This window comes from Aythya ferina, assembly GCF_964211825.1.
Source record: "Aythya ferina genome assembly, chromosome: 4".
NCBI lineage: Eukaryota > Metazoa > Chordata > Aves > Anseriformes > Anatidae > Aythya > Aythya ferina.
In genome coordinates, this window is record NC_140300.1 from 32,462,097 (window position 1) to 32,482,783 (window position 20,687).

Here is a 20,687-nt window from a genome sequence, read left to right on the forward strand (position 1 = left end):
GCGGGAGCCGCGGCGGGCAGGAAGTGACGTAGCAGCGGCGGTTGTGGGACACAAGATGGCGGCGCTGGGGGTGGCGGCCGCTGCGGCGCGGCGGAGCTGGGCGCGGGGTGAGGGGGGGGGAGGAGGGCCCGGGGGGCGCCGCGGGGAGCCCGGCCCCGGCCTTTGCGCTGCTCACGACCCGGTCTCTGTCCCGCAGCACCGTGGGGGGCAGCGCCCCGCCGCCTCCTGCAGCAGCAGCCGCTGCCCGGCACCGAGCAGGTGAGGGCCGCGCGCGGAGGGGCACCCCACGTCTGAATATAATTGATCGTCTTAACGGTAATTGTAACTGATTGGGCGCGCTGACAGCTGAGATAGGTCGTGCAGCTCTGTGGAATGTGGCTTTTTAGACTGTTCGGTACCGCTCGGTGCATTTGACAACTGTAGGTAAAGGCAGCTGCGTGCATAGCAATGCTTGAGAAGCGTCACTTGTGCTGAATGTCCTCGCTGTTGTTAAGGCGCTTTTTGCTTTTCTGTATGGCATAAATTAAAATAAGTGCAAACTGATCTACCTGCAACATTGCAGCCTGTTAATAATTGTCTATTTACAGCCCGTAGAAATGGAGAATCCCTATAAAGAGCCTCCTAAGAAGTGTGTCTTATGTGGGATAAAGGTGGACTACAAGAATGTTCAGGTGAGTGCTTTGCAAATGTGTGCTTAGATATAACAAAGGTAACTGGCTTGTACTCAAAGGGTGGGAGGCAGCAGCCCAAGGCTAACTGGGTGAGGAAGTTCACAGGAAAGGGTGAAGTCGTGCAATGGAACCTCTCCAGCCCCCTGGGCCTGTATGTACATATATGGGATGTGGTGTCCTTGAAAAGGAGCGCTTTGTTCTACAAATTCTGCCTCACTGTGGCATGCAGAATGCTATGGGCGTCCAAGCTGTCCTTGTTCCCCTGTCTGGGAAGACTAAGCTCTGTAAGAAACAGTCCCAAATATTAAAAATATAATGCGAGGAATCAAATATGCTGAAGTTCCTCTGAACTACAAATAACACAAACTGATATTCCTCTTTTTTAATAGCTTCTGTCCCAGTTTGTATCTCCGTACACTGGCCGCATTTATGGCAGGCATATAACAGGTAGGTGAAATTAAATCCTATTTACTCTCTCACGTTAAGGTCTTTTAGAGCTGAGGTCAGATTTTATTAGATCTGGTTATGCAAGTCATTACTACTGATAATACACATTTTTGAAGCCTTCATCTTCATGAGCAGACTTGAAATTCAAGTGTTAACTGATTCTTTTCTGTATTTTAGCAGTGTATATAGGCACACATGAATTTTTATAGGAAGACTGACAAAACTAGAAGGATTTGCAACTAAATGATTTAGCCCCTTTACTTATTACTGAGTTACTGTTCAAGTCAGGAGCCTAAAAATGTTTTTTCTTTAGGCTTGTGTAACAAGAAGCAGAAGGAAATTTCAAAAACCATTAAAAGAGCTCAGGTACTTGGTAAGTATCGTTACATTTTCTTGGGTGTTTGGTAAGTCAAGCTTACCATTGACTTAAGAAAAAAAATACTCCTCTGATTTTCTTACAGGATTTATGCCAGTTATGTTTAAGAACACAGCATTTCTTACAGACCCCAAAATCTGTAATATTAAGTATTGAGAGTTATATACTGTAAAGAAATAAACAATAAAACTAAATTACTGCTTATGTAATTCTTTATTGGGAATGTCACCGGTTGCTGTGCTGCATCGCTGACCGAGGGTGGTCAGCTGCAGCGTCAAGTCTCTGAACTTGTTGGAAGGAATAAGGAATGCCCGGAGGGGTCGCACAAATCCCGCTGTATGGACCACTACAGTTATCAAAAGTCTTGCTGAAGCTTGCTCCTTTTTCCTTCCTTCAATAGGAAGGGGAAAACAGAATGCTGGAGAGCTAATGGTAGGGGGAAATATTAAGACTTTGGCTACACGTGTAAACAGCTGTTTCTAAGGATGTTGCCTTGGATCTGATGTTCTTGGCATCAGCTTCTGCTGAGGTGAGGCTCACTGAGGGGGTGGCCTTGGCTCTTCTGCAGCACCTTGAGGTTGTATCGCTGAGGCAGTGCGTGATGTGACTTGGCTGCCCACGCCCTGCTAGTGTATTCTTAAAACCCTGAGAGAGAGAAAATGCAGGCTGAACTCTGGAAGGCCAAACGAGGGAATGTGATTTGGACTCCGTTCAACTTACGCCAAACAGAATTAATGCATTAAAATAAATCTTTGTACTTGACAAAGATTCAGTACGCTATTTCCATCCCTGCAGTGCTGTAGATTGATATGTTACTTTAATATGCTGGCAGTAGCTTTTTGTGCAAATACGTTTGGGAAGCTGTTAAGCCATCAGAAGGTAGGAGAGTGTGGGTATTCGTTTGTATCTTTCAGTTTCTCCAGCACCTCCTCATCTGTTTCAGTGCTACTCAGAGTAAGCTTCTTTTCCTGGTCGCTGTCCTCTTGATCTTGAAGTAACTTCTGGTGAAGCTGCAGTGATCTGGATTTCTTAAAAGCCTTTGGTCCTGCGGTGGTCCCTTTGACTTTGCGCTTGGTTAGTTGTCGTGTTTCAGGTTCAGGGAAGTCCTTTTCCTCCACCATGAGAGTCAGTTTGTCCATGATATTAATTTTATGGTCTGTCTTACAGCAATTCTTGGATATCCTCCTTCCTTTGAAGGAAACAATACATGTCTGAAGCCCAGAATTGGGGAAATAGGTTTGCAGAGCCTGACAAAGCAAAACATTTTCCTTGGGCTCTTCTGGGCAATCTTTTTTCTCCCCTGAAAAAAACAAAGGTTAGAGTTGAAGACCTCTCAAACTTGTACCAGTTTTGTTCTGGTGGCTTCAAGCCTGAGTGTTCTCTGCTGATGCCAATGAAATTAAACTTGGCAGTCTTACGAATATTAGCACTGGATATAGCTTACCTGAATTTTCCTGTTGCTTTTTTCTCTTTATTTCTTCTTTCAGTTGGCTCACCTCTGCTAGGAGTTTCTCTACAGATCGTTCGCTGACTTCTACTGTAGAGCATATATTCTGCAAGGAAAGTTCATTTTGAGATTAACTGCATGCCCATACATTGAATTAAGTGTTGTAGCAAACCCCTTAAAGCTACTGTTGCTCATGTTAGACACAGAGCATTGGAAAGCTGAAATGAGAAGCTTGAGGCTGTTTTGAAGATAAGAGCTGAAACCTTGTTTGTAGCAGATGCCACGTGTCTTACTTGCTACAGAACTTTTGGGTAAAGGGGAGCAAAGCACAGACCACACTCCAGGAACTATCATATTTTGAGGAACTTTTAGTGTCCCTAAGGATTTATTGATTAGGTTGATTGAATAGAAACTTGTCTCTGAGAAGGTAATGTACAGCCAAGAACTTGAGGATCTTATGTTTGATGAATTAGCTTTGTTTGACTTATTGCAGGATGCTATGGCTTTTGCTTTATTTTGTAGTGGTAGTGAAAATCCCTGTACCAGCAGATACACTGGACTGACCTTCAGCTCCTCCTGCAAGGTGGCATACATCTCATTTATCTTATGAACCTCTTGTAAGGATCCATCTTCGTAAAAGAAGTCTGACCTGCAGGCAGAGAACAAATTGTATAATTCAAAACTAATGATTGAAATGGGTACTAGTGTTCACTTCCAAGGAGCTTCAATCCAGAAAGATGCGTTAAGTCTTCATTCATTAGTTTGATTTAGAATTAGCAGTTCCTAAGGTGGGCTTGTTAAAGGCTTTACTCACAAGATGCGAATTAACTGAAGATGGCGCCGACTACTGGCGAATCCATAAAACTAGGAGGCTCAAGAAGAAACCTGGAGCTTTAGCTTCAGTTAAAAGTTAGGTATGAACTGCTCTTTCCAGGCTAAACGTCTGGATGGGCTCTCCTGTTAACGGGATTGTTACATCCTAGTGACAGAGCATGTGAAGTGATAAGCATCATAAGTATCAGTTCCAGTTACCTTACATGGGTTAGCTCAGCACTCGGTGCCAAGTTTGAGGCTGTTCTCTCAGCAGAGCACGTGGCTCAACTAATTCCTGAGTTGCTTGTCAAGGCTGGTAATTGCAGGACGCAAAGTGAGCAGGGTGCATCAGTAGGGGCACTTGAGAAGAACTAACGCAAGCGGTTATCCCAGCCCTACTGGAAAGCGACCGATACGGGTACGTAAGCTGGGTGCTGTACCTGTGTTGTCTCACTGCTCTCACAAAGCCAGAAGACACGCAGGAACCAGACACCGTTCTGTAGCCTTGCTGTTCTGCCATGCCCAAGTTGGTAACCACCAAGGGGACTTTCTGAAAAAGACTTAAAAAGCATAATTATGAAAAAATGTTTCAATGCCTTTTGAGTAGGTGAATTTCCCCACAGTAAGCATCACAGCCGGAGGCATGCGGCAGTAACTGTTGCTGAAAGAGTCGTGTCACAGATCACTGAGTCCAAACCCAACTGCAGGAGAGGAGACTTAAAGCAATGCCTGCGGAGATTTTTTTTTCCTGCTTTTGAGTGTGAGTTGTGTAGTAATGCAGTACTTCGTTAAATGTAGCATGTTGGCAGTGAGTGGTGACACCTCTAAAGCTGATTAAAAGCTACCAGCAGCTTGGAATAGTTCAATTGTTTCATACAGCTTCACTCACACATAAAGATGAGAACTAAACAGTTACCTGTTTGCTAAAATAACAATTTCACCAATAGCTGTTATTGTGTAAATGAGCTGGCAGTCCAGTACTGGCACTGCACATGATTATAATTGCAAGTCTTTGGATTCCTTGAATCATTTTGGTTGGGAAAGACCACAGCCATTAATGTAGTACTGCCAAGTCTACCACTAAACTGTGACCCTAAGCACTGTATGGATCTTTTAAATACCTCTGAGGATGGCGAGTCAAGCACTTGCCTTGGCAGCTTGTTTCAGTGCTTCACAACCCTTTCAGTCAAAGTTTTTCCTGTTTTTCTGCCTTTTAATCTAAACCTCCTCTGGTACAAGTTAAGGCAATTTCCTCTTGTCCTTGCTAATCAGTAAGTTCTTGAACAGAACTTGAGGGTGAGGCTTTAGCTGTGCCTGTAAGGGCTCTACCAGTATAAAAAAAAAAATTTAACTTTTAATGCTTTCAAGAGTAAAAAAACTATTATTAATAGTAATCCAGTTGCAACTAAAAAGCTCACATAAAAAAGGTCAAATCGTAGTGTACATGTATATAATATTTAACAGCTTTGTCATAACTAGAGAACAGACTGATTACCCTTCTTGTGGCCGGTGTAAGGCGTGTTCCAGTCTGTACGTTGAACAACTTTCTGTCATCACGCTAGAAGTTAGCAGAAGGAACACAAGGCCCGGGTTCGATAGGTGGGACTGTAAGTTCTTATGCAGAAGTCTTTCTCGGAATGTCATCACCTGGTCTGTGTTGCGTCTGAATTTGTACCATCCTATTACGTTCTGCAGACAGAAGAGAACTCATCAGTACTGTTCTTCAATGTCCTTGCGTGCCGTAACAAAGCAAATCGGAGGGTCCAGTAAGATTCATGAGTGCGAACTCTTCTGTACACATAAGGAGATGCTTTCAATTCTTAAAGCATCCAAGACTATTTTCTAGGCATGCCAGTTTCTACCCTTGTGAAATCTCCTGAATTGGCTCGTTTACTGAGGTTTGGCTAAATCCTGTAAGTCTGCAAACTTGGTTTGACTATTCAGCTGTTTGCTGCTTTCCAGCTTCTACTTTTTCCCCTTGTAAAAAGTTCTACAGAGAAAACAGCACATGATCTTGTTCACGTGGTGCCTAACCAGTGGAGTGAGCTGACCTCAACTGGTCTCAACCTAGAAATGGGTGGAATTCCTTTGGAAGGTTTAAAGAATTCACTTGAGAAATTAATAAGAAAAAATCAAGTTGAGATAATACAGAGAGGCAAACTTTAGTCAAAGATAACCTGAATGGGTAGTATTCTTTAGGGGGATAAATAATGCAGGGGCCTCGACGAGCAGTATGAGGGATTAGGTACAAGATGGAATAGTTTAATGCCACTGGTCAGAACAAGCCTCAAAATCTGAGGTGGCCCTGTGGTATGTGTTAGATTTGAAAATAAAATACCTTCTTACAGCCGCATAGTATTTTCTTCAGGGCTGGTTTGTTCAGTTCTCCTGCAGAATTATAAAAGCTAGAAGAAAATTATGACAATTAGGACAAAACACTACTGTAGGAAGTAATTATTTCCAAGTGGTTTGGCAGTCATCTTGCCCTAGGTGTACTGGAGGGAAAAAAGCCGTCAAGGTTGTGCTGACACAGCCTCTGTGGTAGGACCACACTTAGTTTCATTGCCGTTAGCTCAGATAGCTGTTGAGGTGGTACAGCACAGATGCTCTTCTGGCATCAGTGCTACTGGGACACAAAGGTAACATCTATACCTGAGTTACAACTACAAAAAATGCCTTCCATCTGACACGAAGTGCCTCTCTAGCAGTATCTTGGTAAGTTCTTAATTTTTAGGAAGATTTGAGAGGGGAATCATGTCGTAATTTTCCTCTTACAGGGAGTAAACCTGCACAGCTGTGTTCCTATTTATGATAGAACTCAAAGAATTCAAAATACTACTGGTCTGTGAAAGGACTCCTGATGTGGGACTCGCATGTTTCTTCTCCTGCCCTACTTAGAATTCTGTTTCTATTCTTCTCTTCTTAGAGGCCGAGGGGTCAGGATGTGTTCTTTTAGAAAAGCAATCATTGCTTTTTGTGCAGCAGTTTGACATCGTTCTGTAGCTTATAGTTCTGCAGCGCTCACTAGAATGCGGTGCACCGTACCTGTATTTTACCTAGAGGCAAACACAAAGAAAGCTCGTAGATCCAATACAGGGGTAACATAAGGTATCGTGCATCTGTAATTCCATGGCCCCGACCCTGCATTCATTGTTACAGCTCCGTGATTTTTCTGTCATGTAACACAAGTACAACTTTTTGCAGAGCTAAAATTAGGGTTAATATAAACTGTTTCCATATCTTTTTACTTAAAATTCTCACCTGAACAACTGGTAGCATGGTATATGCTTCTGTATATCTGAAATGAGAAGGCAATATTACTTTGGGTTTGTCAGCTCAAGCTGTGCATTCTTATGTATGCTGTCATGTGAATTGTGGAAAGGAACAAGGAAGAACTCTTCCTGCATTTCCAATTATCTACTTAATCTCAAATTACCTTAATCTTAAGAAAGGAAAGAAGTGTAACAAAGTTTCTTCAAATGGGAAGGGGGAACCACTTACATAAGTTACGCATTTTGATACATTTTGGTTTTGTCAAGTGCAAAATCACATTTGCTATTTTGTTTTTCCCTCCCTTTCCTGTTGAGTACACAAATAGAATGCAATATGAAACAGTTCACTTAAGTTACTTTGCAACAAAGCACAGATGCTGGGAAAATCACCTACCCTCTTTTTTTTTTTTCTGGTAGTCAATTCCCAGTTCTGATCATATACCCTTTTATGTAGGCCTTGAAAATGAGGCTGGGAAAAGGGTAACTGGGAAATTGACTACCAGGAAAAAAAAAAAAAAAAAGGGTAGGTGATGGCATTTGAAAAACATTTACACAAATTCCACAATATTCGTTTTCACAAGTTAGCAAAATTAGCAAAATAAAACTCTACAAAATATGAAGCAACTAACTGTGTGAAAATCTGTGTTACATGATCAGGGGCACCACAAAAAAAAAAATCCCTGTACTTTTTGTTCAGCAGTGAAACTGAGTAAAGTGTCACACCTTCCTTAATTGTGTCCCAGGGTAAAACTGGGAAATGAGGCATGAATCTCTCTGCAGTGCTTTCAGTAAAGTTGGAAGGAAAACCTGCTGCATTAGATGGTTCTTTCTCTTGATCTATTGACAGTATTTTAAAAGAAGCATGTTAAATTTGTGTATGCATACGTTGTTTCAAGGGCTACTGTAATACATGCATCCACTCCCACTGCCACGACCATTTTAAGGCAAAATAGTATTTCATCTGCTCAATGAAATGTATAATTTGCATCATTCACATGAAATATTTTATAAGCTGCAAATTTTGAAATGTGAACTCTAATTCATTAGTACCTCTCACTGAAATGTGCCAGGTTTCTGCCAGGCAGCTGTCGTTGAGCAGGGGTGAAGTGCCAGAGCTAAGACAAAGAGGAAGTCTAAGCCCTGCCTTACCGGTAATGTGAGAAGATGTTTGGCAAAGAACAACTATTCCAGGAGCTAAGAACTTCTATTTCTGTTTAAGATTTAAACTCTTTTAGATCAATTTTTTTTTCAGTAATTATAGTGTTGTAAAATGAGCCTGGTACGTGTATTCTGGTGTTGTGGCCCCTGCCCTAGCAGCTGCATGTGGCCATGCATGCCCTGGCAGCAGGGCGCTGTCAGGGGTGGGGTGCACTGACCGATGGTATAAACCACTTCCACATCGTCCATCTGCGAGTCCGTGATGCTGTTCTTGGCCTCGCCTTTCACATCTCCCAGGAGAAATCCTTCCTTTTGAGGGGAAGAAAGGTAAGTTCGTGTTAGCCGGGCTGCTCTGATAGTAAACACACACGTGTTGGGTGGAGGAAAAAAAAAGCTGTTGATTTTTATTTTTTTTAAACGAAGCAGGTTCTCGTTCATTTGTAAACGGATCAGTAGGTAAGGGACAGGAGTTAAGGTGCGCTCGAGCCTTTTCCCTCCCGTGTGTTTTTATTCAAAGCCGAAAGCGTGGGGTCGGGCATGTGCTGGCCCCGCAACTTTTCCCAGCCGCTGCCGGAGCAGCGGGGCAGCTCTGGGGCTGCTCCCCGCCCCGGGCCGCCTCCCGGCGCCTTCCCCCCCGACAATCCCCCATCCCCGGCCTCCCAGCGCCCGGTCCCGGCCGCGGTGCCTGAGGCGGCCCGGGGCAGGCGTTGCTGCGCTGCGCCATGGCCGCCCGCGGCCCTCCCCTCCCCGGCCCTCCCGTCCCGTCCCCTCCCGTCGCGGCCCCGCGGCACGCACCGTGTCCGAGGCGGTGCTGAGGTGCTGGAAGGCCAGCGCGCCGAAGACGAAGCCCGAGAGCAGGGCCGAGGTGCTCTCGCCCTCCATGCCCCACAATGGCGGCCCCGCCGCGCCGCACGGAGCCCCCAGCGGCCGGCGGCGGCAGGGCAGGGCCGGGCAGGGCCGGGAGCTCCCCCAGCCTGCTCTTAGCAGTGGGAGCGGGCAGCCGGTGCCAAGGCCACCGCGGATTCTGCGCTTCGGGAAAGGCGATGTTTGGTTTCACTGCTCATCTCGACGGTAGGTAAGCACCCTATAAGCATTTGCTTAGTCCTAGACATTCGTTTCCTGGGTTTTTAAATAAGATGAATGCACTTGCAGTCTCTCAAGGGCTTTTTCCATCAATTTGGGCTGTTATCCATGCATTTTTGTGTGTGTTTACCATGCATAGGAGGTTAACGCTTTCAGTACAATTTCTTGTCCCTTTAACTTGGCAGCAGGATTTAGAAGAAGAGTGGCTAGCTCTGGCACGCTTAATGATTTAACTATACATTATATATCTGTAAACAGTTTGAATATTTAAAGTATTTAAAAGAAGAAAATTGTTGAATTTCTTACTCATTCTCACAGTAGACAGATGGACAGGCTAAGACTTTTTCCCCCCCCCCCTCACCACCTACATAAATGAGCAGAGGGATGACAAAGTGTCCAGGTGATGCAGAATGACTGAGATTAACAGGAAACAACTATTATATTAGGCATTGCGTGCAACACAGGCCGCAGGGCATTCAATGAGTGGGTAACAAATACAATACAACTGAAGTGACGTATTGCAACAAACAGCCCTCTGATGGATCATGTTGCTGTGGTGGTGGCAACAAGAATGGAGGGATGTGACCAGTTACATGGCCGTTTGTGGAGAAAAGGGTGGAAGTGGCCATGAATGCTGGTGTCTTCCAGGAACTGTGCAGCAGTTCCCTTCCCTGCACTGAGATGTACAGTTCATGCTACACAAGGACAGTGAGGACATTTAATGCATTTAATCAGTGTGATGAACGTGGGGTACTGACATGTTGTTCTGCTGTTATCAGCACTGGTGGTGTGCAAACTGTGCAAGATCTATACTGACAGCATGCGAGATGCATGCTGAGAGTAACGCAATGCCCATCTGACAGGTATCTGTGCACCACCAAAGCAAACAAATGCAGCCAGAACATGCAGAGGGCTCCTTGCTCCAGGGATACCAAGATGCAGCCCTGCCTAAGCTGCAGGGTAGGATGAATAAGGTTCTCTAATGGCTGAATTTGCCTTTGGTGGAAACAATTATGCTTGTGTGGTCAGAGACAAATGTGTTACAATCATCCTAACGATTCATACAGTGCTTAAACGTATTTCTTTACTGTTGTCATAATTGTTCTGTTGATTGGCAGAGATAAAGCATTGTGACATATGGAGTAGTAATTTGTGTCAAGAAGATGGTTGATATTAATAAAGAAGGGGGAGATGAGGGAGTGTGGCCATGGGGGTTGGAAAGCCCCATGGCTGGTGATAACGTCAGACTCTTAACGATGAGCCCATCAGGAATGTAAAGAGTTTAGAAGGAACAGGGAAGGGCGATTCAGGAGATGCCATGCTGTCTTGGGTTGCTTGTTCTCCAGCCCTTAAGGCATGGAAGTTTCTGGGTGTTTGCTGTTGCCAGGCAAAGTTGTTTGACCAATGAAAAGAGTCTGATGTTATCACTAACCTTGGGGCTTGCCGACCCCCATGGCCACACTCCCATGTCTCCCCCTTCTTTATTAATATCAACCATCTTCTTGACACAAATTATTACTCCATATATCACAAAAGGAAGATTGACTGTCAGACTGACAACGTTTGGTGGTCTTGAAGCCTACTGCTCTTTGCTTTAGGTAGAAACATCTTTTTTTAACCTATAGGCATGTATTAGTTCATCAGCTGAAGTACCACCTGACTAATGTTCACGTGTCTGAACATTTTGGAACAGTATCTGCCAGGGACATGCTGCGTTCTGGTAGTCTGATAAGGGGGCGTTGCTTGCAAACTCTCCTCTGGTGTGTGTCTGTGGGCACCTTTTGGAGTCACTACAATAGTGAATGCTGGATAGGAAGGAGTCACATCTGGGGAAGTGTGGCTCCCAGAACTCCTGTGACTCTGTGACTCCTCCTTGGAGGGCGCACAGCTTGTTGGATTGTTCTCTGTCCTCATTAGGTAACGTATCAGAGAGAAGGGAAAACCCCAGCGGTGCTTTTGGAGAGCTAGTATGTGCTGCTGCAGGCTTATCTGTTCATGGTGTATGTACACCTGCTTGAAAGATGACAACTGTATGGCCACTCCTGTGCAGGAAGAGGCTGTTCAGACCTGATTGCACCCAGCCACATCAGGTGCAATGAATAGGCAGAAGTCAGCGCTGTGTTTGCTTCTCCATGCATAAATGGATCATGGTTCCAGTTCCCTCAAATGCTCACAAAACATTGCCTAATAACGAGTAAGTAGAATGACCTCCGGGATCAAGAGTCAAGACTGGGCAACAGTGTTTGCTGTTAACTTTAAATTTTTCAGTGGTCTTCAGATCTCTGAATTGATGCTATTTTTTCTGCTATGGAGAGCAAACAGAAACCAAAATGTCATGAACCCCATGAATGACTCCAGTTTTAATGATGATGTGTCCAATTTCTGACCAGCATTTAGAAATCCCAAAGGCTGCAGAGACTGTACAAGAAGGTAAGACTACTATTAAAAGCAAGATATGCTGAGGCATAAGCAAGAAAGTCGTATATGGCAAATGGGAGTTGTTAATGCCTATGGAGCATTATTTGTTAGAGATTAGGACACAGGAAGCTTTGGGTAGCTTTTTCTTTAGCTTTTCCTACAAGTATTCGGAGGTGTTTGTAAACAGGGATCAGATTTGATTATCCTTTTGTTTTTACCAAAATGATAAAAAGAGCTTAATACAAACTGAATACCAAAGCACCCTAGTAGTAATTAAAAACATAAATTTGCCCATAAATGTATAACATTTGAAGGGTTGATGCATTATAAGGTTCATTTTCTGTAAAAAACAAAACAAAACAAGACAAGAGTGTTTTTGTATTTACCAGGGTGCTATAGAGCATTTTTTGCAGCTACATGCTTAAGAATTTTACTGTCATGAAATAATTTTAAGAATTGTCATTAGTAAGCAAAAGGAGACAATTTTGTCTACAGCAAGATTTTGCTTAAGGAAAAATTAAAAAGTGTCTGTGACATGCAGAAAGTAAACTCCACAATCAGTAAAGCAGGTGTGTTTATTCAGCGCTGGGCTGCACGGTGGGTAGTCCCACCAAAGTCGTGTGCACCCCAGCGCGGCACGTGCCTTGGTTATAGGTGGTGAAGAGTTACATATGCATGAAGTTTCTCGAGCTGCCTATACATATGCATGACCTATTCCCACTTTGTATTAAAATTAATTCCAGGGAGTCATTTTCATAGATTCCTCCTATCCACGCTTGTGCAGTGTTTTCTGGTAGTGGTTGCTGGGGGTTGTGGAGATGAAGATTACCGAGTCTTCCTCCTCACTGCTGGTTGACTTCTCATCTCAGCATAGACTCATAAGCTTCTCAGCTTCTGCTTAAACTGCAGATTTGGTTTCAGTTTCCTGTTTTCTATCAGAGACTGTTTCTCGTGAGGAATCCCAGAGTTTTTTGCCTCAGTTTCTTTGCACAACAGGTAGCGGAAGATATAGTACACATCCCTTACCTGTCTTATTTACTAAAATTCTTTTGGCTTCCTTTCACATGCTCATTAGCCTATCTTATCTACTAAAATTCTTTCAGCCCTCTCTCAACTGAGATCCTCACCTGAGCCTATGTTACTGGCTACAGAGTGTTTCTCACATTTTCAGCTTTGACAATTGTTGTCAAATTTGACAAATTTGACAACAATTTGACAAATTGTTGTCAAAAATCAAAATACTAACTTTTTAAACAATGTAAGAAGAAAAAAAGTGACAACTTTTGTGAATTAGTACATAATTTCAGCAGGAAGAAAACCAGCTGTCTTATTGGTCTGGTATGAGCAAGATAATCAGCTTCCTCAACGGCACTGCTATTTGTCCCAGAACAACAGCCTCCACGTGCTGCAATTGCTACCATTGAATCAAACCTGCCATTAATTAGACTTGAAAGAAGATGAAAAAATGAGAAGCGTGTCCTCAAATTTCCCTTTCTGTCACTGCTGACATTACAGGGGTGGTTGTTCCTCTGCTGCAACAGCCTGACTTACGCAGGTTGGTCCTTACTTGGCTTACTGCCGATGGGCTGGCACAGTTCTTGTGGCAACGTGCCAGCATGTGAGCCGTCTGATTGACCAGGATCTCTCTGACCGTTTTCAGGGGTTGGTTTAGAACAGCTTTAAAAGCTACAAATACAGAAGAACAAGAGTATGTTAATAGCAGACACACTTAAAGTATCTACATTTTGCTAGTTTTTAAGTAGTTTTTAATGTAGTAAAACTCACCTCTGTGGGTGCTTTTTCAGTCTTTCCTGTATCATTTTAGAGGATGCTTATTAATCTTCAAAAAAAATGCCTATACACTTTTGTGCATTACCTGTTTCTAGCTACCTTCCCTGGCATGTGTATCTGCATACATGATCTACTTCTCTTTCCTATTTTGTAATAGAGTGGCAGATTGCTTGGGCTTGGAATAGCAAGTTACAAAACACAATTTCTCACTAGGCAATCACTTCATCTCCTACCTTTCTCTTCCTCCACCCCTAGAGAAAGCAAAAAGGAAACAAAATCGATCTGTTATAACTTTACCTGACTTAGCAAAGAAGTTGATAAGTGTGTCAGTCTCGCAAGGCTTGTAGACATCAGCTAACTGGGAGCTACAGTTTAAACTGATACTGTGTACGTGCAGTCTTCTTGTCCACTTATTGATGTGTAGAGCACACTGCAACACAGATGAGCCAATTACCATTCATTTTGAGTTTAAAACAAAAAGTCAATTCTCAAAGCTTCCACTGAGTGAGAGCCACTACTTAGTGCATAAAAGGCATATAACTACACCCAAGGACAGCCCAGCTTAGTAGTGCTGCTTCAGCATTAATGAACTAGAGGAACACCATACCTGTACATTTTGTGGAAGTAGATTAGACTTTTACATGCATTACAAAGATTATTAGCCTTAAAAGTATATAAATGTCAAAAGTATGCAAGTATATAAAAGTATATAAATATATGACTGATTGAAAGGCTTATTACTCTCTCATTTGCTACATACTGATGGTATCATCTGAAACAAGAGACCACTGACTGGAAATCTGTAAAGCATCCCTTGTAATTGTGTAATATTTGAATGTGCTATTAAGAAGAGTGCCCCAAAGGAACATAACTGAAAAGACACCATACCAGACATCAGAAGCTTGCTGACAAGTATCTGTTCATCATGTTGTCAGCAACAGCAACAGAAAAACTTAGTAATCTTGAAAAATGAAGTGGGTCTTCTGATACGGATAAATTGATTACGAAGTGACATGAAGTCCTTCTAACCCCACCCCTGTATCTCATCCCTTCCATTGACTTAGATATTAAAATCGGAGGGATAATTTGAAAATTTGCTTGTGACTCCAGTTGTGCTTCAATATAATGTTAGCATTTGGGAAAACCCTTTACCAAGTATGGAAAATAAAGGAACAGAGCTCAGGCTTTCCTGACTGCTGACATTTTGCTGGTACACACTTGTTTCCTACCACCACGATCAAAAAAGAATCTCATCTTGTCTACAGCTACAAACCCAAGTCTGCAGGGCAAACACCAACAGCAGGTGACTGCAGTCAGCCATGCATTGGATCTGCCGCATGTCTCTGTCACAGGGAAGCCAGGTAAACACAACATCTACATGGCACGCACTGTTCCTGTCACTGCTGCAGCACTGCTCCAGGAGGTGATGGCAGACATACCAAACTGGATGTTCCACTGTACTGTGTTTGTACAAGGATTAACTGCTAGACTGTAAAGTGTATTTATAGGGGCAAGATAAAAGCTAAGTGGAGCAGAAATGAAAGTTCAGGTAATTCCATGGCTTAAGTTCAAGACCTTGCAAGCTGTAACATTTTCTGCCATTAATAAAAGAAAAATGTCATAACAAAATACCTAGAACAGTAAATGGCAACCTCGCATTATCTGCTGTTGGTTGGGGCATATCTTTTGTTAGGCACAGGTGTATCACACGTGTTGGCATTTAGGCAGATAAATGCCAGTTTTAAGTATTGCCTAATCTGCATTTCCAGGAATTATTACTGAAGGAATAAGAGTAAGAAGGGAAGAACATATTTCTTTAGTTTTGGAACAGCCTGGCATTGCAAGGTAGCAATCTTTGGCTCGTTAATTAAAACCTTATTTTATTAGTGGTACTATGACACTAGAGTCTGTGCAAGCTGTACCTTCCTCCCCTCGGTGCTACGGCATAACATTTTTCTTTTTTTATTATTATGGCTGCAGAAGTTCTTACAATTTCAAGACATAGTATGTCATTAAGGTTTTTTTTTTTTTTTTTTTTTTTTTTTTTTTTTTAACCTGAATTAAGGTGCTGCTGTCTTCATTCATTTTGTCATCATGTTTGAACTCTACCGTCACTGCCTTGTCGCAGTCAACTGCTGCCATTTTTACATCTGTGGTGTTGTTCATGTAAATGGCACCAAAGAAGCCAGTAGCCCTAAAGCCTGTAGCCAGATTAAAACAAACAAACAATATTATTCTATTTAAAAACATATTATTTTATTTAAAAAGCACAAGTACAAGTGACATTATTTTGTGACTTCTTTTTTGGTCGTTCAATTGTGCTTACTAAAATGGGAACCATTTCCCCTCAGGGTGTGCAGCCTCAGTCAACGGCCTCTGTGAGGACAAAGTGAAGCTGCTCTTATGGGCCATGAAGGGGTGCTGCAGCTCAGAGATGCCCCACAACCTTTTGCACTGTTCACTTGGCCGTTTTGTGTGTTTGTATTTCTCAAATATTTGCATTTGAGGCAAGAATATTGAAAAGTAGGAACATTAATTTAATTTGAAGTAATGAAAACATGTAAGTGTACAGCAACAACTTCCTCTTTTGTACAACTTATTTGCATTTCTGGATGCATGCATAGTGATCAGAAATCTTAATTGTATTGCAGATTTAAGTAGGTATATACAGTAGGGGCACACTCATTTTACCAGTCTATACTGTTCAAAAGGTACATAATGAAGTTAAAACAGGAAGCCTGATGTTACGCGTGTTCTGTAGAGCACTTCTAGCACTGTATTATTTATAGTTATACATTCTCATGTGCATTCATATTTATTTTCATTCCCAACGGGTACCGTTACCTGTACTTGTCCGAACCCTCATTATTGCATCTAAGCTGGTCTTTTTTTCTATGTCCTTCCTGAGGTCGGTGAGGAACTGGGGGCTATCAGAATCGCGCTGAAAGCACAAAGCACAAGGTGCAGTTCACCACGGGGTGGCAGCAAAACAGCAGAAATCCAACACTTCCCCCAGCCCGCTGTGAACTCTGCCCCTGCCCTGCCTTAAAAGAAAAAGAGTAGCCTTGATCACTTAGCAAAAACTGGTTTTGCAGATCAGCTGATGACACGGAGAAAGCCCCCTATTCCTCATAAAGATTCCCATGAAATTTTAAACTAAGGAGTGTTTTTATGGCTTTTCTTTTGGGGAGGAGTGTCTTTATCATAAGCATTTTTAACTGTAAATGCAGGAGTAATTGACTACCCTGCTCAGATGTCACCATATGTAGGTAAGTGGGTTTAATTTTAGATATCAACCAGCTTATGTAGAAGTAAATTTATGGTCTCAGGATACCTCTTTGAGCCTGATCTGCTGTTTATACATTTTAATTTTACCCCATGGGGTTTATAAATAATTTTTCTAGAGTCACTCTACTGTTACACTGTCAAAGCATGCTTTGAAATAAAAACAACCAATCCCCAGGTGTTACTATCTGACAGGTAGGAAACTTGCACCACTTACCTGGAAATTGTTGTACTTGTACAATGTTCCTCCAGTGTACATTGTGACAAGACCCAGGGAGGCTATGTCCACGTACTGCTTCGGGAAAAGGAACAAATTCACGCAGCAGCCGTTAGCCACGCTATCCCTGGCTAAAGTCTTGTAATAATTTACTTGAGGCTGGAAGAGTGTCTGCACAGAATTCAAAAAATACAAATGTGATGACATTAGATACTGTTGGTAGCCAATCAATCCAAATACCCAAATGAAAAATAAAAATGAGACATGGATTTGATTGCAATTGTGTTGCCCCTGCTCACACATTCTATCACCACTTACATGCATTGAAAACTCAGTACGTTCTTGTAGAACTAAATCACACCTTGCAGGTAGCAAAGGCTCTGGGTGGGTGGAATTATTTGCAGCTGGTTGATTTCCTTTACTGATGGGTGTTGCTGCTCGGCCATACGTTAGCCTCAGAATTCTTGTAGGGCCAATACCTATATATTCATTCTCTATATCTAAATCATCAGGGCACGGTATAATATGGGAATATTATATATTTAAACAACAATTCTTTGTAAAAGAAAAGAAGTGAAAAAGACCAAGGCTGTACTAGAGAAGTTCAGTGTAATAGCAGTCCCCTGTGAACTCCAAGTAGAAAATACCTTTTCTTTATCTGTATTGAGTAGTTTTTTGTCATCTCTGTTTCTCAGCTTCCCTGGTGCTTCCGCAGTTGGCAATGAAGAATGGAAGATAAACATTTTCCAGCACATTCTGCAGCCTGTTGCAAAGACATCATATTGACAATTATTCTATTTCTCAGATAAACAAGCCTAATTTTCATTCATATGCTGTGGTGCCTCTGAGAACAGTGTAAATTTTCTGCAAAAGTTCTTCGGAGCCAAACCATTCAGTTAGTCCTTACTCTTGATAGAAGTGAAGTCCCAAAGCAAACTGGGAATTTTGTGTCAGTAAATAACTTAGTCTAACATAGATCCTTTGGATCATGCACCGGTACAGTAATTCCTACATGGGATGCTAAATTACTCTTAAAAAGTAGTCTCTAAAGAATGCAAGATTGACTTACCACCATATGCATCAAGAATTACTGACACTGCTTTTGACAACGTGTCTAAAATGCATATACTCTCATTAGTGTCTGCAAACATCTCTGGAATCTGGTCCAACAAGCTATGAAAGAAGAAAGGTTCAGTGTCTCAACTGGTTAGCGTATTTGGGATAATCCCCAAAAATGTGACATACCAAGTCTTTATAGAGGAAGTTCTTTTCCATGCAAGTTTATACTTAAAAAAAATTGATTTCTTAGGATTCCAGCCAGAATAAAATGAAACATGAATTTTAAAATTCTATTTAAATGCATCATTTCAAAGTTGATAACATAAAGGAACATGCATTAAATCAAAAATAGCTAAAAATAAAGGAGTTCTGGTATGGATAAAGACTTAAGAGTCTTTAGATCATACCTAGGCATGCATCACATATATAGGAGGAAAACCAGGAAAAACATGCAACATAGCAGAAAACCACAGCCCGCCCTCCCACTTCTGACAAAGCAGAGCTGAAGATGCCTGGCTCACAGTAGGTCTAAACAGGCTTTCAAATTCAGCATTGCGAGTTGCTGCTACATTTGCTTCCCCTCAGAGGTGGAAATACAAGACTTGATGCATCTGCTGACTTGTAAAGCATTTCAACAAATTCATGCATCCTCCAAAACCCAATTGACTAAAAGGGAAAAAGTCTACTCTAAGCGTTCAGCTCTTATTCAGATATGGAATTATTGTACTTGTTAACAACAGATCATGATTCCTGAAAGCTAACAAGGAAACGATCCAGCAAAGGAACAAAAACTTCTCCAACATCTGAGACCACCATCATCTGAGGCTGAGCTAAGTTGCTTTTTACTTTAAAGAAGTGGATGACCTTGTTATAAGTGACAAAACCAACTCGAATTGCTGAGGATTCTTCTTGCTCTTGTCTGTGAGAAAAACAAACAAGTGGTTATAATTTTGAAACTCTGGCCTTGCAATAAAAGCATTCATTTGAAATACAGGGCTGCTTTCATTATCTGTACTGGGAGCAACAAAGCAAACAACCAACCAGATGCCACTGCCCTAGTCTTTGCCTCAGGTCAAATTAAAACAACCGTATTAAATCAACCGTTGTAAATTTATTTTATAATATATATTAAAGTCAACCCTATCAACTGTGCATCCCATTCAAGCAGGCAAGAGTATCTAAGATAAAGAATAGACCCTGTCTTCAAAACATGGAAAAGAGGGAACAGGACAATCCTTTACAAGACACAATCAGAAAATCAGCTTTATTTAGAATACATTGTAATTCAGTGACACTAATGATCAATGCCTGGAGAGAACAGTTACTAGGCTTGAATAATGAATGTCTGGTGACTTTCAGAGTTCGGTGGCTCGATCTTCTGCTTTGGCAGGACTGCTTTTAAGCAGCAAAAGGTCTTGGATCCCTCAGCTGTGCATCATGCAGAAAATGTACTGTAGAAATTTCTCGTTATTCCTAGTGTGTTCCCAGGCCAACTAAAGCTCACAAACCGCTGCCATGAGCTATACCTGCAAGAACACTGCAAGCAGCGAGCTCAGGAGCTGTTTTTCAGCAGGTAACTCCCCTAAGCACTAGTTACTGTGTCATTAGTAGCAGTATCATTAATAAGACTAATGAGACCAGGTTTGCAGCCCTAAATTTAGTAGAAGGCAACTGTATTCCAAAAATCAGTCTTAATTACTTCTAATATAGCACATACTCTTAGTTTTACAAGCTTCATCTAAAACCTTGAGCTTGGGAGGGAAACAATTTTTCATGTCTACGATCTTTAACATCCATGTCAGTGAAGAATGCTAATCCACCATTCCTGCTCTGTGGAAACAGCTGGATGAGAAAGCGGCTACCTTTAATTTAAAACAAACCAGTATTCTGTATGAACACATTCCATAAAGAAGCATTTTAAACAATCTCTCCGAGATCCTCTAACTCAACTAGATGCATCCTTTCTGAATGCAAGTCTCTAATCATTCCTAGCAATCAGACACTACTATTTTCCAAGTAACATGATTAACAGGGAGCATTCAGGACAAGTTATTACTAACTTTAGGCACATATAGCATTCTTCTACTTCAAGAAGAAATAGTCACATCATCCTACTGGTTCCAACACTTTTATATAGCAGGTATTTGGACAATTTCATCAGACAATTACAGTGTGGCAGTCTGTACACTTTATACATTGTTTTAAAGATCATTTGTCAAACACAGCAGTTGATTGCCTGTGCAGCTAACGCACTTGGTTCTTTTTAACGTCTCAGAAGGAGATGTCTGAATCAAATGTACTCAAATGTTTTTAAGTTATATGGCTAAAAATCATACTGGTACAAATAGCCTGATTCTCTGAGGTCAGAGAATCAGAGAATTTACAGAATTTCTGTAAACACATTTCTCTGTATTTCTCTAAATAGAGAATCAGTGTTCTGGTTTAGAACATCTAAATTTGAAAGTGTCTGCCCTAAAACTTCTAGCAAGCAAATAACGTGTTTTCTGCTATGCTGCAAATCTGCAGAAGCATAAGGCCCTTTTAACACGAAGTCTCTAGACACCTAACTTAGTCCATTATTTGCTAGCTTTAACTTCTCACTTCTCAGCCATTCTCACAGGCTTACCTGCCACAAGCCGCTACACCAGTG

The 20,687-nt window shown here is 41.9% G+C and overlaps 2 protein-coding genes and 1 pseudogene across 4 annotated transcripts in view; 1 reads left to right on the top strand and 2 right to left on the bottom strand.

Moving 5' to 3' along the window:
* The first annotated feature begins 25 nt into the window (after positions 1-25).
* Positions 26-19,026, top strand: MRPS18C (mitochondrial ribosomal protein S18C). Of its 2 annotated transcripts, none has more exons than XM_084518745.1 (6): positions 26-107; positions 197-258; positions 588-671; positions 1,061-1,118; positions 1,432-1,491; positions 17,674-19,026. In XM_084518745.1, exons 1-6 carry the CDS (start codon positions 56-58, stop codon positions 17,715-17,717), a joined length of 360 nt encoding a protein of 119 aa, XP_084374871.1. In that variant the 5' UTR covers positions 26-55; the 3' UTR covers positions 17,718-19,026. The 2 variants fall into 2 exon arrangements, with proteins under 2 accessions (XP_084374871.1, XP_084374870.1); XM_084518744.1 differs by lacking the exon at positions 17,674-19,026 and adding an exon at positions 1,580-1,688 and having other exon boundaries at positions 29-107.
* On the bottom strand, positions 1,689-9,253 carry ABRAXAS1 (abraxas 1, BRCA1 A complex subunit). Its single transcript, XM_084518728.1, has 9 exons — positions 8,980-9,253; positions 8,403-8,493; positions 7,016-7,052; positions 6,093-6,159; positions 5,250-5,443; positions 4,195-4,314; positions 3,506-3,590; positions 2,939-3,047; positions 1,689-2,794 (listed from the first exon to the last, which is right to left on the bottom strand). Exons 1-9 carry the CDS (start codon positions 9,064-9,066, stop codon positions 2,367-2,369), a joined length of 1,218 nt encoding a protein of 405 aa, XP_084374854.1. The 5' UTR covers positions 9,067-9,253; the 3' UTR covers positions 1,689-2,366.
* Positions 12,913-20,687, bottom strand: part of LOC311436506 (protein transport protein Sec24D-like) — a 45,395-nt pseudogene continuing 37,620 nt past the window's right edge. Inside the window, exons 11-18 of the transcript XR_014698910.1 lie at positions 18,765-18,956; positions 18,089-18,151; positions 17,626-17,772; positions 16,979-17,149; positions 16,321-16,417; positions 15,532-15,677; positions 13,774-13,906; positions 12,913-13,371 (exon numbers count right to left, since the gene is read on the bottom strand). The product of XR_014698910.1 is annotated as a protein transport protein Sec24D-like (transcript). The remainder of the gene's footprint in view (positions 13,372-13,773; positions 13,907-15,531; positions 15,678-16,320; positions 16,418-16,978; positions 17,150-17,625; positions 17,773-18,088; positions 18,152-18,764; positions 18,957-20,687) is intronic.

What these genes read in the sequence shown, in the direction of transcription:
- ABRAXAS1 (XM_084518728.1), bottom strand. Translation starts at nt 9,066, where the DNA reads ATGGAGGGCGAGAGCACCTCGGCCCTGCTCTCGGGCTTCGTCTTCGGC. An exon ending in CCATGCTACCAGTTGTTCAG is followed by an intron (nt 6,160 to 7,015) that starts GTGAGAATTTTA and finishes ATTTTCTTCTAG; the next exon opens with CTTTTATAATTCTGCAGGAG. An exon ending in TACTATGCGGCTGTAAGAAG is followed by an intron (nt 5,444 to 6,092) that starts GTATTTTATTTT and finishes TTCTGTCTGCAG; the next exon opens with AACGTAATAGGATGGTACAA.
- MRPS18C (XM_084518744.1), top strand. Translation starts at nt 56, where the DNA reads ATGGCGGCGCTGGGGGTGGCGGCCGCTGCGGCGCGGCGGAGCTGGGCG. An exon ending in CGCTGCCCGGCACCGAGCAG is followed by an intron (nt 259 to 587) that starts GTGAGGGCCGCG and finishes GTCTATTTACAG; the next exon opens with CCCGTAGAAATGGAGAATCC. An exon ending in TGGACTACAAGAATGTTCAG is followed by an intron (nt 672 to 1,060) that starts GTGAGTGCTTTG and finishes CTTTTTTAATAG; the next exon opens with CTTCTGTCCCAGTTTGTATC.